Source organism: Dasypus novemcinctus, chromosome 20, assembly GCF_030445035.2.
Source record: "Dasypus novemcinctus isolate mDasNov1 chromosome 20, mDasNov1.1.hap2, whole genome shotgun sequence".
Taxonomy (NCBI): domain Eukaryota; kingdom Metazoa; phylum Chordata; class Mammalia; order Cingulata; family Dasypodidae; genus Dasypus; species Dasypus novemcinctus.
The window spans coordinates 16,310,392-16,324,182 of record NC_080692.1 but is presented as its reverse complement, the minus strand read 5'-3'; the positions used below and the strand labels follow the sequence as shown (position 1 = coordinate 16,324,182).

At 41.4% G+C, this 13,791-nt stretch overlaps 1 protein-coding gene across 2 annotated transcripts in view; it reads left to right on the top strand.

Annotated features, from left to right (window-relative positions):
- Positions 1–249: 249 nt before the first annotated feature.
- The window catches only part of LOC101428157 (aldo-keto reductase family 1 member C23-like protein), a 37,011-nt gene continuing 23,469 nt past the window's right edge, over positions 250–13,791 (top strand). Inside the window, exons 1-2 of one of the 2 annotated variants that reach the window (XM_004477356.5) lie at positions 250–480; positions 13,263–13,430. In XM_004477356.5, coding sequence (XP_004477413.1) covers positions 397–480; positions 13,263–13,430 — 252 coding nt within the window. In that variant the 5' untranslated portion in view covers positions 250–396. Of the gene's footprint in view, positions 481–10,116; positions 10,216–13,262; positions 13,431–13,791 lie in introns of those variants that run through there. The other variant, XM_058282468.2, reaches the window with a different exon arrangement.

The following is a 13,791-nucleotide window of genomic DNA, read 5'->3' as shown; positions in this document are numbered from 1 at the left end:
TTTTAAGTTACATATTACCAAGTAGGGACTTCAGAAGGAAGAAAAATGAAGAAAGTTAATTATTATCTTGAAGTTTCTAATCTATGAAAAGGTCAACAAATCTCTTTAAATAATTTAGGATAAGGTTGCAGATTTTGAAGAGGTTTACAAGTCCCTCAAATAATTAATGATTTATCAGTTGTTTTAATAAGCTTAAGTATACTCACTAATGAAAAAAGAAATCCAAATGAAATGATGCCAATTCTACCTCACTCCGTGAAATGTGGCTTTTACGCATGCTGCCTCCCAGGACATTATTTCCTAACAGTTGAACAGGGCAGTCAGAGCATTGCTTACTGTTGTCCCTAACTGGTGAAATTAGAGGGAAGAAGTGTGATTACCAAAGTGTGGGAGGTGATGGATCTCAAAGGTTATCGTGTGAAACTGAACGACGGTCACTTCATTCCTGTTTTGGGATTTGGCACCGCTGCTACTGAAGAGGTAACAGTACAGATTTAGGTTCAAGGGTGGAAATGGAAATAGCCCTAGAAAGGGTGGTTGTCCAGCAGGGTTGTCATAGAACCCAGTTCATGTGTGACTCAGGGGATCCGTTTCGTCTCAGTTTCACCTGGTTAAATCCATTCTATTGATAAAGGGAGAAAGGGGACAATCTTCAGCCAGTGCTCCAGGGCCTCATACTGTGGTCACCTACGCATTATTCTGTGAAGGCTGTTTAAAAGAAATAAAACTCAGCAGGAAGCTTGATGTCAGCCATCCGCTCTGGGACTGATTGTAATGAGGAAATCTTGGTACAATTTCTAATTCAAGAATTCTTTCTCCTTCCAAGTACACTAAGTCCAGAGAAGTCCGTGTGGTCAGGAGATGTGGACTTGAAATTGTGTGCTAAATGACAGAAGGGAAATGCTGCTGTGGGGTAGGGTAGAGCGCCAGGCAAGAAATAAGAGAACCTGGCCTGAGTACCATTTCCTTCCACTTTGGACCTAGAAAACAATCTAAAAGGAAATATGACATCTTTCAGGGGAAATCCTATCCTACAAGGATAAGTCTTCATTGTCCTCATTAATATACTTTAGGTGTAAAGAAATAGGTAGAGTTGTTCCTCTCACCTGACAGTGGGCATCCATCAGTAGATGGAGGTCAGAAATTCGCATTAAAATTTTTCTTTTGGTCTACTTAACTGCATAAAAAGTGACAATATACTTAAGCTTTCAGTCTCATTTTTCGCAGCTGTAATGTGGACAAAAAATTTTAACAAACTTTCTGAAAAACAGCAGGCAGTGCTTGTTTTATTAGTCATGCAATGGGGTGTGAAGAAAGAGACAGACCATGGACAGCACGAGTCTTCAGCCTTGGGAGCCTTCAGGTTCTGGACACCTAAGGAAAAGCACATAGTGGACCAGCAATGGAATTTGGAACTTAGAACCTAATTCCTTGTAATGTGCAGAAAAAAGAAAAATAGTCAAAAAGACATTAATGCGAAGGTTTGCTTCATTTCTCTTTTGTCCATTATCAAAAGTACTTAAAAAGTTTTTCTCAAATATTGATAGACAAATTCTTACCTCAATTTCTCCAGAATTATATCTTTTCCCAATGAATTGGGTTTGGATTTCAGGGTCATGTCTTCTTCACTAATTCCTTACAGGATGTGATTCGTTTCGACCATAAGTCTATATCCTCAGAGTGCATATTTTTACTCCTAATGTATACATGTTTTGTCATGCAGCTGGAGTGACTGCAGGAAGAATTAACAAAGTAGACTGTTCTACTTAGACTTGTCTACTGAAAAGCTTGCCCTTGACTAGAGTCTAAGAACGTGGATTTTGGGAGATGTGTACCTTTCCTCTAATTGATAAGGGTGGTTAAGTGTGTTTTAAGTATACAAAAAATGAGTTTATGCTGGAAATCTGCTTTCCTTTCAGGGGACTGAAATTTTTTCTGCTCTAGGCATAGTGGGCATATATGAATAGTCCTCCTGGAATGAGGCTGGGTATTATTTTTTTAAAATTTCTCTCGCCTTCCCCCTCCCCACCCCCTAGTTGTCTACTTTCTGTGTCCATTTGCTGTGTGTTCTTCTGTGTCCACTTGTATACTTGACAGCAGCACTAGGAATCTGTGTCTCTTTTTGTTGCATCTTTCTTGTTGCATCAGTTTCCGTGTGTTCAGTGCCACTCCTGGTCAGTCTGTGCTTTTTTTTGCACGGGACAACTTTCCTTACAGGGCGCACTCCTTGCATGTGGGGATGCCCTACACGGGGGACACGCCTGCATGGCATGGCACTCCTTGAGCACATCAGCACTGTGCGTGGACCAGCTCACCACATGGGTTAGGAGGCCTTGGGTTTGTACCCTGTACCTCCCATGTGGTAGGCAGATGCTCTATCAGTTGAACCAAATCCACTTCCCAAGGCTGGGTATTGAGTCTGTAGTGAGCTTCACATAGACAGTATTTCCCAAGTTTTGTCAAATTTGATGCTAGGAGAATCAAGTGTGTTCTCTGTCTCCACTGGAAGAAGACCCTTGAACTTGTTGCTTGCTTCTTCTGTACTTTGCCACATGAACCATTTCTCTTTGCTGATTTTTCTTTGTAGGCTTCAATGCAATATATCCTTCTTCAGAATGCACCTAATGTTCAGTCCTGTGAGAACTTCTAGCTAATGGCTGACATGAAGTTGGTCTTGGGGAACTTCCATGGTAATGAACAACAATTCCAGTTTTCCCAGGACTCATGAGTCCCTGGGATGACCAACATTCAGTATGAAACCCAAAAATCCTAAGGAAACAGGGACAAGTTGATCAACCTACATGAAAACCAACACAAGATCAGGGAATGATTGATTCTGGTTAAGACCACTACTTGGGTCATGACTTCCAGTCAATTAAATGGATCTCCAGCTTCTGCTTTTGTTGCTCCTTTAGATTCCTAAGAGTAAATCAGAAGAGGCCTACAAGTAAGCCATTGATGCTACCTATCTGTGTCCATAAAATGCCCTATAGCAGGTTTAACAGGTGATCTAATCAAGGGCCCCTCAACTGAATTATTGCAATCAAGGGTAATACACTAGTTTACAACCACAGTCTTTCTCTTTTGGGAATTCATAAACTGATCTCAAAATGCCACACTGCTATGTCTGTGATATTCTTTGAGGTCAGGAGGGTGGATGAAACAGCAAGGGAAGAACAGCACAGAGGTGGGAGAGGTTGCAACCCTAGCCTAAACAACAACTCTTACATGGTACTCAAGAGGCATTTCTAAATCTTTATGGGGTGGCTGTCTCCTTCCTTTCCACCAAACATGCAAGTTTCTACCTCCAGGACCACTGCTAGGTGGTACTTTCTCAAAGACTGCAACAAGCAGCCAGGAACAATCATCAGGCTAGCTATAGTGACCAACTTACTCAATTCCCAGTGTTTGAGACTTAAGCACCAACTGGTTAGGATGTGGTGTCAAGACCATCTGGTGGGAGCCTGGAAGCCCAACTACCAATCACAGGCTGCAATCAATGATACCTCTTGCTGGCTTAGAGTCAATTAATAATCACTCTCACTTTGGGAGCACGAATGACAGAAAGGCCATTACCTGACAGAGACAACAGAAAATGTCCGTATTAAAACCCAATCTAGCCAATGTTTGGCAGTTCCACAACAGAGAACTTTTCACCATATGAAAAAGTCAATTATTTAGCAAAGAGCAGTTCACTAAACTTGACCATGGGCCCTTGGTGTGTGTTTTACCATCTTCTTCGTGATGCCAATTGTCTTATTTGCCTACTCTTCACTCTGCTTCTGAGAGAAGGGTCCCCTTTCTAGGGTTATAAGAATGGTCAAATGCATGACACCCAAAACTGGACACATGAGATGGGCAGGAGTGTAGAAATCACATACACTCATAGCCTAGGGGAGCAGGAAACTGCATCATGGAAGGTCACGTGGAGATTTCATTGGGACCAGACTGAACAAGCAGTGGCTATGGGAGTAGAGCTGTGATAACAGATGGTAGGTGTGAATCCAGGTTCCTATGAGAAGATGAGACTGCCTTTTTAAAAAAACCCATGAGCTAATAGGAACCTGAGTCCCATGTCTGAGTAATAGGCAGGCATTGTGCCAGGTACCATGATAAGGAGGATAGATTGCCCAAGGGAGGGGCCATATCCTTTTAAGCACAGTAGATAGGGGACTTGCAATTTGGTATTTGAGCAATACACATACACACTTCAATCGCAACACACATTTTTTACAGATGTCAAAACACCACTTATATTGATTCTTAATGTCAGGTCTTTCAGGACACAGGGAAACCTCATGTTTACTCTTAAGGCTTTGCAACTGATGGGATAAGGCCCACGACACTATAGCTGATAATCTCCTGTGCTTAAAGTCAATGGAGTGTAGAAGTTAACCACATTCACAAAAGGCCTCAGAACACCAACTAATTTAGGGCTTGATTGAAGATGACAAAAAAGACTAATGCTTACAGAACACCCCTTGTCACTTTTGTGCCACATACAACTTATTATGCCACACACCATCTCCAAATAAATTTGATCACAAAATCATACTTGTGTCAAACATGATACACCTATCCTGTGCACAGCCAGAAACACACTACCCTTTCTCAAGAAGGGGATGCAAATTTCTTGTGTGGTGTTCACTAGTCTTCTTGATATTCTGTAACCTAAATATTGTTGTGTACATTTAAGTACTATGCTTATAAGACAAGTTGGGGAACATATAGACTTACATACATATGTTTTGAAAAAAGCAGGAATTTATTGGCTAATGGTTTCAAGGGTTGAAAGCTTGCTTCCTCTAAGGTAGACAGCCATGGGTCTGGCTGACATTTATTAGGTTCCTCTTCTCTCTCTCTCATCATGAAGGGAGGTCCTCTCCTTGCTTTTGTGTTTTCCAGTAATCAGAATTAAGAGTTATTATCATTCAGTGGGGACACACATTAATTAAAAATAACACTTTCTTGAAGTTTTTTTTACAATGGATTCACAAGTGCAGGAGTGTGGATTAAGATTGAGACCAAGTTTCTCCAAAGTACAACTCAAGAAACAACCGTCCACACCCTGGACCCCCAAAAAACTTGTTCTTCCCACATGTAAAGTGCTTTCATTCCATCAGAACATCCCAAAAACCATAAGCCACTTTACAACAATTCTAATTACAAAGTCTCCTCAAAATCAGTTATGGTCATGATCCCTCCTGGGGTAAAATTCCCCTCAATCTGTGGTCCTGTGAAACCTAGAAAACAAAATGCAATGTTGGGACATGCATAGGATAGACATTCCAAATTCCAGAAGGAAGAAGTGGAAGGAAAACGGGGATCATGGGTCCCCAAGACATCTGAAAGCTATAGGGACAAACTCCATTAGATCTAAAGCTATGAGAATCATTTGTGGATCAATGCTTTAACCTGTGGGTCTGCTAGAATGGCAGCTTTCTAAGTGCTGGTGCAGAGGCCATGCTCTACCTGAATGCTCAAGCTTACACCCCACCCTCTCTGAGCACTGAAGTGTGGTCTTGCTCTCCCCCAAAACTGGGGTGTTGTCTCCACTCTTTCCAAGTACTGGGGCAGTATATGAACTATCTCTGAATATCTGGGCATAGAACCCACACTCTCTGAGTGTGGGGCTTTGTCAAACTCTCCCACATGTTAGGGCAGGAACCAATGTGTGCCCCCTCCAAGCACAGGGATCGACCTACTCTGTTCACATGCATGGCTGGATCCTCTTTTTTGCCCCAAGGGGATTTTTTCCATCCAGACATCCTGCATCCAAGGTTCTGCCCTAACCTTGTTGTCCTTCAGTCTATCCTCTTTGTCCCTGCCAGTCCTCACTTTAAATGTCTCTTTGCATAGAAATTTCACACGAATATTCACAGCTTTGCATTTAGTTCAAGGGAGTCCAAACCATCAGGAAAAGGACTTTCCACAGATCCTTCCTGAATACTGCATTTTTCCTGAATACTGCATTTTCACTCCTGGTTTCATCTGAAATGACTGACCAGGTCTATGTTCAGTCACACGCCCTTAGGAAATGGTTCTTCATTTAAACATTACCAGATATCTGGCTCCCTGGGATTTCCCGTCTCTGGAGCTCAGAAGGTCCCTGACACAACCTCTTGGTTCCTAGTCTCAGAGCGCACTTTCTGGATAGGGTGAGAATTTTCCAAATTATCATTTGCTGGTTGCTTTGTGCAATAGAATTCAGTTCTTACTTTATCTCTCTCCTTTTGCATTTTACTATGATCTGTATGGCATAACCAGGCCTCAACTTACCCTTGGCATGGAAATCTCCTCAAATAAATATCCAAGTTCATCACTTGTAAGTTCTGCCTTCCATTTTGCTGTGCTCTCTGCCACTTCACAACAAGGATCACATTTCCTCCACTGTTGAACATCACATTCATCAGAAGCACCTTTATCCATATTTCTACCAATCATTTATTCAAAGCAATCTAGGTTTTTTCTTAACACATAAAATTCTTCTAACCATTATTTCTTACCCAGATCCAAAACCACTTCCACGATTTTAGGTTTTGGTAATAGCAGCAACCCACTCTCAAGAGCAAAATCTACATTGATCCAGGTTTCCAAGTCAAAATATTGATAGGATATATATACACACATATATAGAAACATCTCTATACATATATATATAAGTACTATATATTAGACATTTATTGCGGGAATTGGCTCATTAACTGTGGGCATTGGCACCTGCAAGCTCTGTATTGCAGGAGGCAATTGGGAAACTTCAGAGAATGTGAAGTTTAATTCCCCAGGCAAATTTGGCTGCCTGCAAAAGAGATGGAAATTATTCCTTATATATTCTGAAACCTCATCGATGGCCTTAAGATATCCAAACGATTGAATATGGCCACTGTCTTCCATTAATTATTGATGTATACAGTTGGAGACGCCATCAGGTGACTGTAGATATAAATCCTTCTGTAAAATAGCTTCACAGTAACAATCAGGCCAGAGTTTGTTTAACCAAACAACTGAACACTGAAAGCTAGTCAAAGTGACTTACGAAATTAACAAACACAAGAAAGGAACAGGTTGTGATTTTAAGTACTTCTTGAATGAGGAGGAAGGCCAAAATTCTCTTTCCCCCATTTTCTGCAGTATATATTATTGGAACATAAGATTCTGGCCCCTCAATTAAAATTTCCCATTAAACCTAAGCAAATGACATGAGAGAGGGGGTTATAGGTTTTGCATCAGACCATCCGCCATGGTCATGAGTATCTCTGCATGTCTTTGCAGAGTGTGTCAGGAAGCACTTAGCCCTCGGTTCCTTGGCTGCAGTGCAGCCCCCTGTGTGCAATGCCATGAGTGAACTAATCATGTTCTCCCACACAACTGGGAACAGTACCGCCAGTTCTACCTTGCTAACCTCCCTGAAGATTGTCGGTTTTGTGTCAGGAGTGACAAGCGGCCATACTGTGATCTGACAACTCTTGTTGTCTGGGCAGTGAAATCAGGCTTATCTTATGACAGGATAAGGTCAAAAGTACAGACAAAAATTACACAAGAGCAACCTCAAACACCTGTGACCAGGAAAGACAAGGCACATGAAACTTCACAACTAAATGGCCGTTCTCCCGGCATGTTTATGCTGGAAATGCCAATATTGTTGCGTTGAGTTTGGAAAAGCTCTAGACACTGAGAGACTAGAGACTCAGAGAAAATCACCATGGACTGGAAAACAAGAAAAGAACCTTCTTTTGGTTACAGTTTCCCATACTTCCATCCTTAGCGCTTTCGCGCAATGATGTGGTGATTTTTCATCAGAGGCTCTTCAATATCCCCATTCACACGTTGCAATCTGTGAGGCAGAACCTCGTTTGTTCCCTGGAGCAACCTCTCCAAGCTCACCAGTGAGAAAGGACATGCACAGTCACTCGGCCTGAAGAGGCCAAATGACACGGGAAAACTGACTTCCCAGTGGAACCAGGGATGCAGATCAGAGGTTGATTTCTGCATCTCTGAGAGAGCAGGGTCTCCCACTAACATTCCCCAAACATGATCAAGGTTGAAAAGTAAAACTGATTTCAAGATAATGAAGAACTGAGTTTATTTCTTACTCACCTGAACCTGTGGATGGAAATTTTCATGACTATACAGTGAAACCTTTTCTAGTCATTGGAGCCAGCACAATGGAGTGGTATCTCCATGATGTGGTGAAACTACTCACTGAGAGGAATACCCAAAACATGTTTGGAAGACACTTGAGCCCAGTTGAGCTCTTCAGGATTATCTTTTCAAATCTGGGAATTTTTCTTATAGATCAATATAAACTGCTTTAAAAATAAAGATGTGTCTCTTGTCATAATTTATTCCTGTCTCACATGATACTTTCACTGTGCTTCAGGTGGACTTCATGTTCCACTCACACCTGGAGTCATTTAAGTGTGTCACTGCAAAGGTTCATTCTGCAACAAGACTTCACAGGACAGGGAGCCAGGAGGAGGCTCAACTCAGAAAATGCAGGGGTCTGAGGGGATAGAAACAGAGAGTGGCGGATGGACCCAGGGCACCCTTGGCCTCCTTGATTTTGAAATAATGATCACCTCATTTCATTTGGATGCTGACCATAAAAAACAGAGTTAGATAAAAACTGGAGGAGATATAGAGGCCACTGTTGAAAGTTTTTTGAGAGTATACACTGACTGGTCAAGTGTGTTGTGTGCACAGCAGGTAGTTTGCATATTAAGTCCGGGCCATTTGCAAAAAGACCTGGACAAAATCTAGGCAGCGGAAAGAGTCCAGGATTAGCTGAAGGCATAAATCCAGATTGTCAGGAGAAATACTGAATGCAAGGGAGAAGAAAGATGGTGTCAGTACAGGAACTCAGCCACGGTTATAGTCAGGAGATACCATATTTTAAATTTTGTAACTAATTTGAGGAATTGAACACAGGCTTCATTATGGATGGGCAAGTAATGAAGAAGACTAAGGACAGCAGAAAAAACCTGGGGCAGTTGAGAATTGACATTTATTGATAAAGGTTTAAACTATTAGACATGTGCCAAGTAAATCCATTCTGTTTAGTTCTGCCAGAAATAGACTATTTCATTTCATAAGGAAACTCTAGGGGGCTTGCCCTCCTTTTAAAACATATTATGTTATGTTATGATATCATCCTGTATATAAAATACACAGTCTGCCCTTTCAAGTTATCACATTAGAAGCCCTCAGTCCTATGTTTTCAGATTTTTCAAAGGTACCATGTTATGTGTTTAATTTGGATGGCTCTGTAATATTCTTTTGTATTCATGAATCATACTTAACCTAAAAATTCCCAGGTCTGTAATTATTTGTTTCCAATTTTCTCTTATGAATACTGCTGAGAAAGATCATAGGTTATATAAAATATGTTTTATATTTTTTGAGAGTTACTCTATGATACTTTTCTAAAAGTTATGTAATTGGGTCAGACATACAAATAGCGCAAAGTCTCTGATTGCGTAAAAGAAAATGATCTCCAAAAGTGTTATCCATTTATATGCCATTGAGCTGCATGTCAGCCTCTGTTTTTATTGTACCACCTACAGATTGCATAACCTAATTATAAAGTTAAGCAAGGAGAAAACCATAATACAATAAATGCAAATGCTTAAGGGCTAGTTTTCTTTAATTTAATACTGAAGATTTGTGAGACTGAACTTCTGAAAAATGCTCAGTAGCTGTTCATGGATAGGAATGTGTTTTATAAGATATTTAAGTGCTTTGAATTATATATTATCAAGAATGGGCTTCATGAGGAAGAAAAAAGAAAAACTTAATTGTTATCTGGAGATTTTCAGTCTATGAAATGGTCAAGAAATCCCTTCAAATAATTTAGGATGATGGGTTGCAGATTCTGAAGAGAGTAGTAAGTCTCCCAAATAATTAGTGATTTATCAGTTACTATTTTAAACTTAAGTACACTCTAATGAAAAAGGAAATCCAAATGACATGATGCCAATTTTACCTCACACAATGAACATGGTCCTCGGCATGGCCCCTCCCAGCACATTATTTCGTAACACTTGAACAGGGCAATCAGAGCATCACTCAGAGTTGTCCATAACTCTGGTGAAAGTAGAGGGAAGAAGTGTGCTTACCAAAGGGAGAGAAACGATGGATCTCAAATGTCATTGTGTGCAACTAAGTGATAGTCACTTCATTCCTCTACTGGGATTTGGCACCTATGCAGCTGAAGAGGTAACAGTAGAGATTTGGGTGCAAGGGTAGAAATGGCAATAGCCCTAGGAAGGGTGTGTGTCCAGCTGGGTTTTCACAGAACCCAGTTCCTGTGTGACTCTGGGGATCCATTCAGTTTCACCAGGTTAGATCCATTCTACTGATAAGGGAGAAGGGAGACAATCCTCAGCCAGTGCTTCAGGGTCTCATACTGTGGACACCTACACATTATTCTGAGCCTGGCTGTTTAGAAGAAATAAACCTCAGCAACCAGGAGGCTTGATGTCGGCCGCCTGTGTTGAGATTGATTGCAAGTAGGAACTTTGTGTACAATTTGTAATTCAAGAAATCTTTCCTCCTTCCAAGTACACATGGTCCAGAGAAGTCCATGTGTCAGGAGTCCTGGACTTGAAAGTGGGTGAATGAAGGGAAATACTGCTTTGGAGTATGGTAGATTGTTGAGAGCCAGGCAAGGAATAAGAGAACCTGGCCTGAGCACCATTTCCTTCCCACTTTGGACCTGGAAAACTTGGCCTAAAAGGGAAATATGACATCTTTCAAGGGAAATGCTATCTTACAAGGGCAAGTCTTCAATTCATTGTCCTCATTAGCATACTTTAGCTGTAAAGGAAACAGGTAGATTTGCTCTTCTCACCTGAGAGTAGGCAAAGTGGACACTTCACTAGATAGATGTCAGAAAATTTGCATTCCAAATTTTTCTTTCTGACTATTTAACTGCATAACAAGATACAATTTGCCTAACCTTTCAGTCCCATTTTTCTAAGCTGTAATGTGGACAGAAAATTTTAGAGACTTTTGAAAAACAGTGGGCAGGGCTTGTTTTCTTGGTTGTGCAATGGTGTGTGAAGAAAGAGGCAGACCATGGGCAGCACTGAGTCTTCAGCCTTGTGAGCCTCCACGTGCTGGACACCTAAGGAAAAGCTCATGGAGGAACAACAGTGGCATTTGGAGCTCACTATCTAATTCCTTGTAACTGTGTTGAGTAAAGACATACTCAACAAAAAATGAAAGCCAAGATTTGCTTCATTTCTCTTTTGTCCATTACCGAATGCACTTAAAAGTTTTTCTCCAATGTTGGTAGACATACACTTAACTCAAATTTCCCCAGAATTGCATCTTCTCCCATTGAACTGGCTTTGGCTTTCAGGCTCATGTCTAATTCACTAATCCCTTACAAGTTGTGTAATGATATGATTCGTTTCCACTGTAAATCTATATCCTCAGAGTGCATGTTTTTACTCCTAACATATAAATGTTTTGTCATGCAACTGGAGTAGCTGCAGGAAAAAATTACCATAGTAGACTGCTATTCTTAGACTTGTCTGCTAAAATGCTTGTCCTTGGCTGGTCTAGGAATTTGGATTTTGGGAGATGTCTACCACTCCTCTCATTGACAAGGGTGGTTAAGTGTGTATAGAGTGTACAAGCAAAGAATTTATGCTGAATATCTGCTTTCTTTCCAGGGAATTGAAAGTTTTTTCTGCACTAGGCAGAGTGAGTATATATGAGTAATCCTCCTGTAAAAAGTTAGGATGTTGTCTGTACTGAGCTTCACTGGTAGACAACATTTCCAAAGTGTTGTCAAAATTTGAAGCTGGAGAGAGAGCCAAAGGAGGTACAATCCCAGATACTGGTGCTTGTGAGGGCAATGGAGACACATGGGTTCATGGTCATGACAGATAGCTCTGAAGTTCATTGCCTTGCCAGCGGGCCCTACTTTGTAATTTGTGCTCCTGATTGTGATGGAGTAGGTCTCAGATGTAACCTGTCTACCCATGCCTCTTTTGTCACTTTTACTGAACCTGTGATTGGTGCTGGGGTTCGTGTATGCTCAGGAGACTTGGATCTGTGGACCGTCCATTGTTAGCTGGACCCTGTGCTGAGCAGAGTTGTAACACCTACAGTCAGTTTCATTGGATGTAACCAGGTCAGCTGATGGGGAGGTGAGAATGTTCAAGCACCACACCAGAGAACCGAGAGTGTCTACAACTGCAAGCAGGAGAATCACATCCATCAGTCATGTGGGATCTAAGCCCTCTCTTGATTTAGAGGTGAATTGGGCATAGCCATCCCAGGGTTCACAAGATGGAGGAATATAATATGGATTGGAGTGGACTTGCTAGTATTCTACTACAGAACTGTTGAGACTCCAGCAATGGAAGAAATGGTATAGTTGATATGGAGACTGCAGTCATGGGACTTGCTGAGGGCAGAAGAGTGAGGAAGAGGTGTGATATGGGCATTTTTGGAACTTGGAGTTGCCCTGAATGATATTGCAGGAACAGATGCAGGGCATTAATTATCCTGCCATAACCCACGGGATGGTTCGTGGTAGAGTGTGAACTACAATGTAAACTAGGCTCATGTGCTGTGGCAGGTCTCCAGGGTGTATTTACCAAATGCATTGAAAGTGCCCCACTGAAGAAAGGGATGTTGATATGAGAGGATTGGGTGGGGGATTGTGTGTGTGTGGGGGTAGAGAGTGGTGTATATGGGAACCTTTTATGTTTTTAACATAACGTTTTGTGTGAACTATTTATCTTAGAAAAAGAAAAGACAATAAAAAAAAAACATACCAAATTAAAAAAAAAACAGATACAATTTAATGCTGGAGGAATTAAGCATGTTCTCTGTGTTCACTGGAAGAGGACTCTTGAACTTTGTGATTGGTTCCTCCTTACTTTGCCATATGAAACATTTCCCTTTGCTGATTTTGCTGTGTACACTTTCAAAGTAATAAATCGTACTTGTGAATACACTAACGTTCAGTCCTGTGAATACAGCAAATTGCAGAACCTGAGGTTGGTCTTGGGGAACTTCAATGCTACTGAACAGCAGTTCCTATTTCCTAGGACTCATAGTCCGAGGGATTGTCAATATTCAATACTAATTCTGAAAATTCTAGGAAAACTGGGAAAAGTTGATAACCTAAATGCAAAACCAACACAAATCCAGTGGAATGATTGATTCTGGTGAAAGCCACTACTTCAGAATGACTTCCAGTTAAGCAAATGGATCTCCAACTTCTGTCTTTGTTGCTTCTCTAGGTTCCTAAGAGTAAAGCAGGGGAGGCCACCAAATTAGCTATTGATGCTGGGTTTCACCATATTGATTCTGCCTATTTGTATGGAAATGAAGAGGAGGTTGGACAAGCCATCCGAAGTAAGATTGCAGATGGTACTGTGAAGAGAGAAGATATATTCTACACCTCAAAGGTGTGTGTCTATTTTGTGTTTGTGTGTATGCATTTGTTTTTGTTATTTTTTAAAGATTCATTTTTTAATTTAATTTCTCTCCCGTCCCCCTCACCTCCCATTGTCTGTCTTGTGTCCATTCGCTATGTGTTCCTCTGCAGGCTGTGCTTTTTTTGTGCTATGTTGCTCCCCTTGTGGGATGCAGTCCTTGCACGTGGGCTCCCCTAGTTGGGGGGTGTCCCTCTGTGGCATGGCACTCCTTGTGCGTGGCAGCACTGAGGATGGGCCAGCTCACCACACAGGTCAGGGGGCCCTGGATTCAAACTCTGGACCCCCTATATGGTAGGCAGATGCTATACCAGCTGAGCCACATCCATTTCCC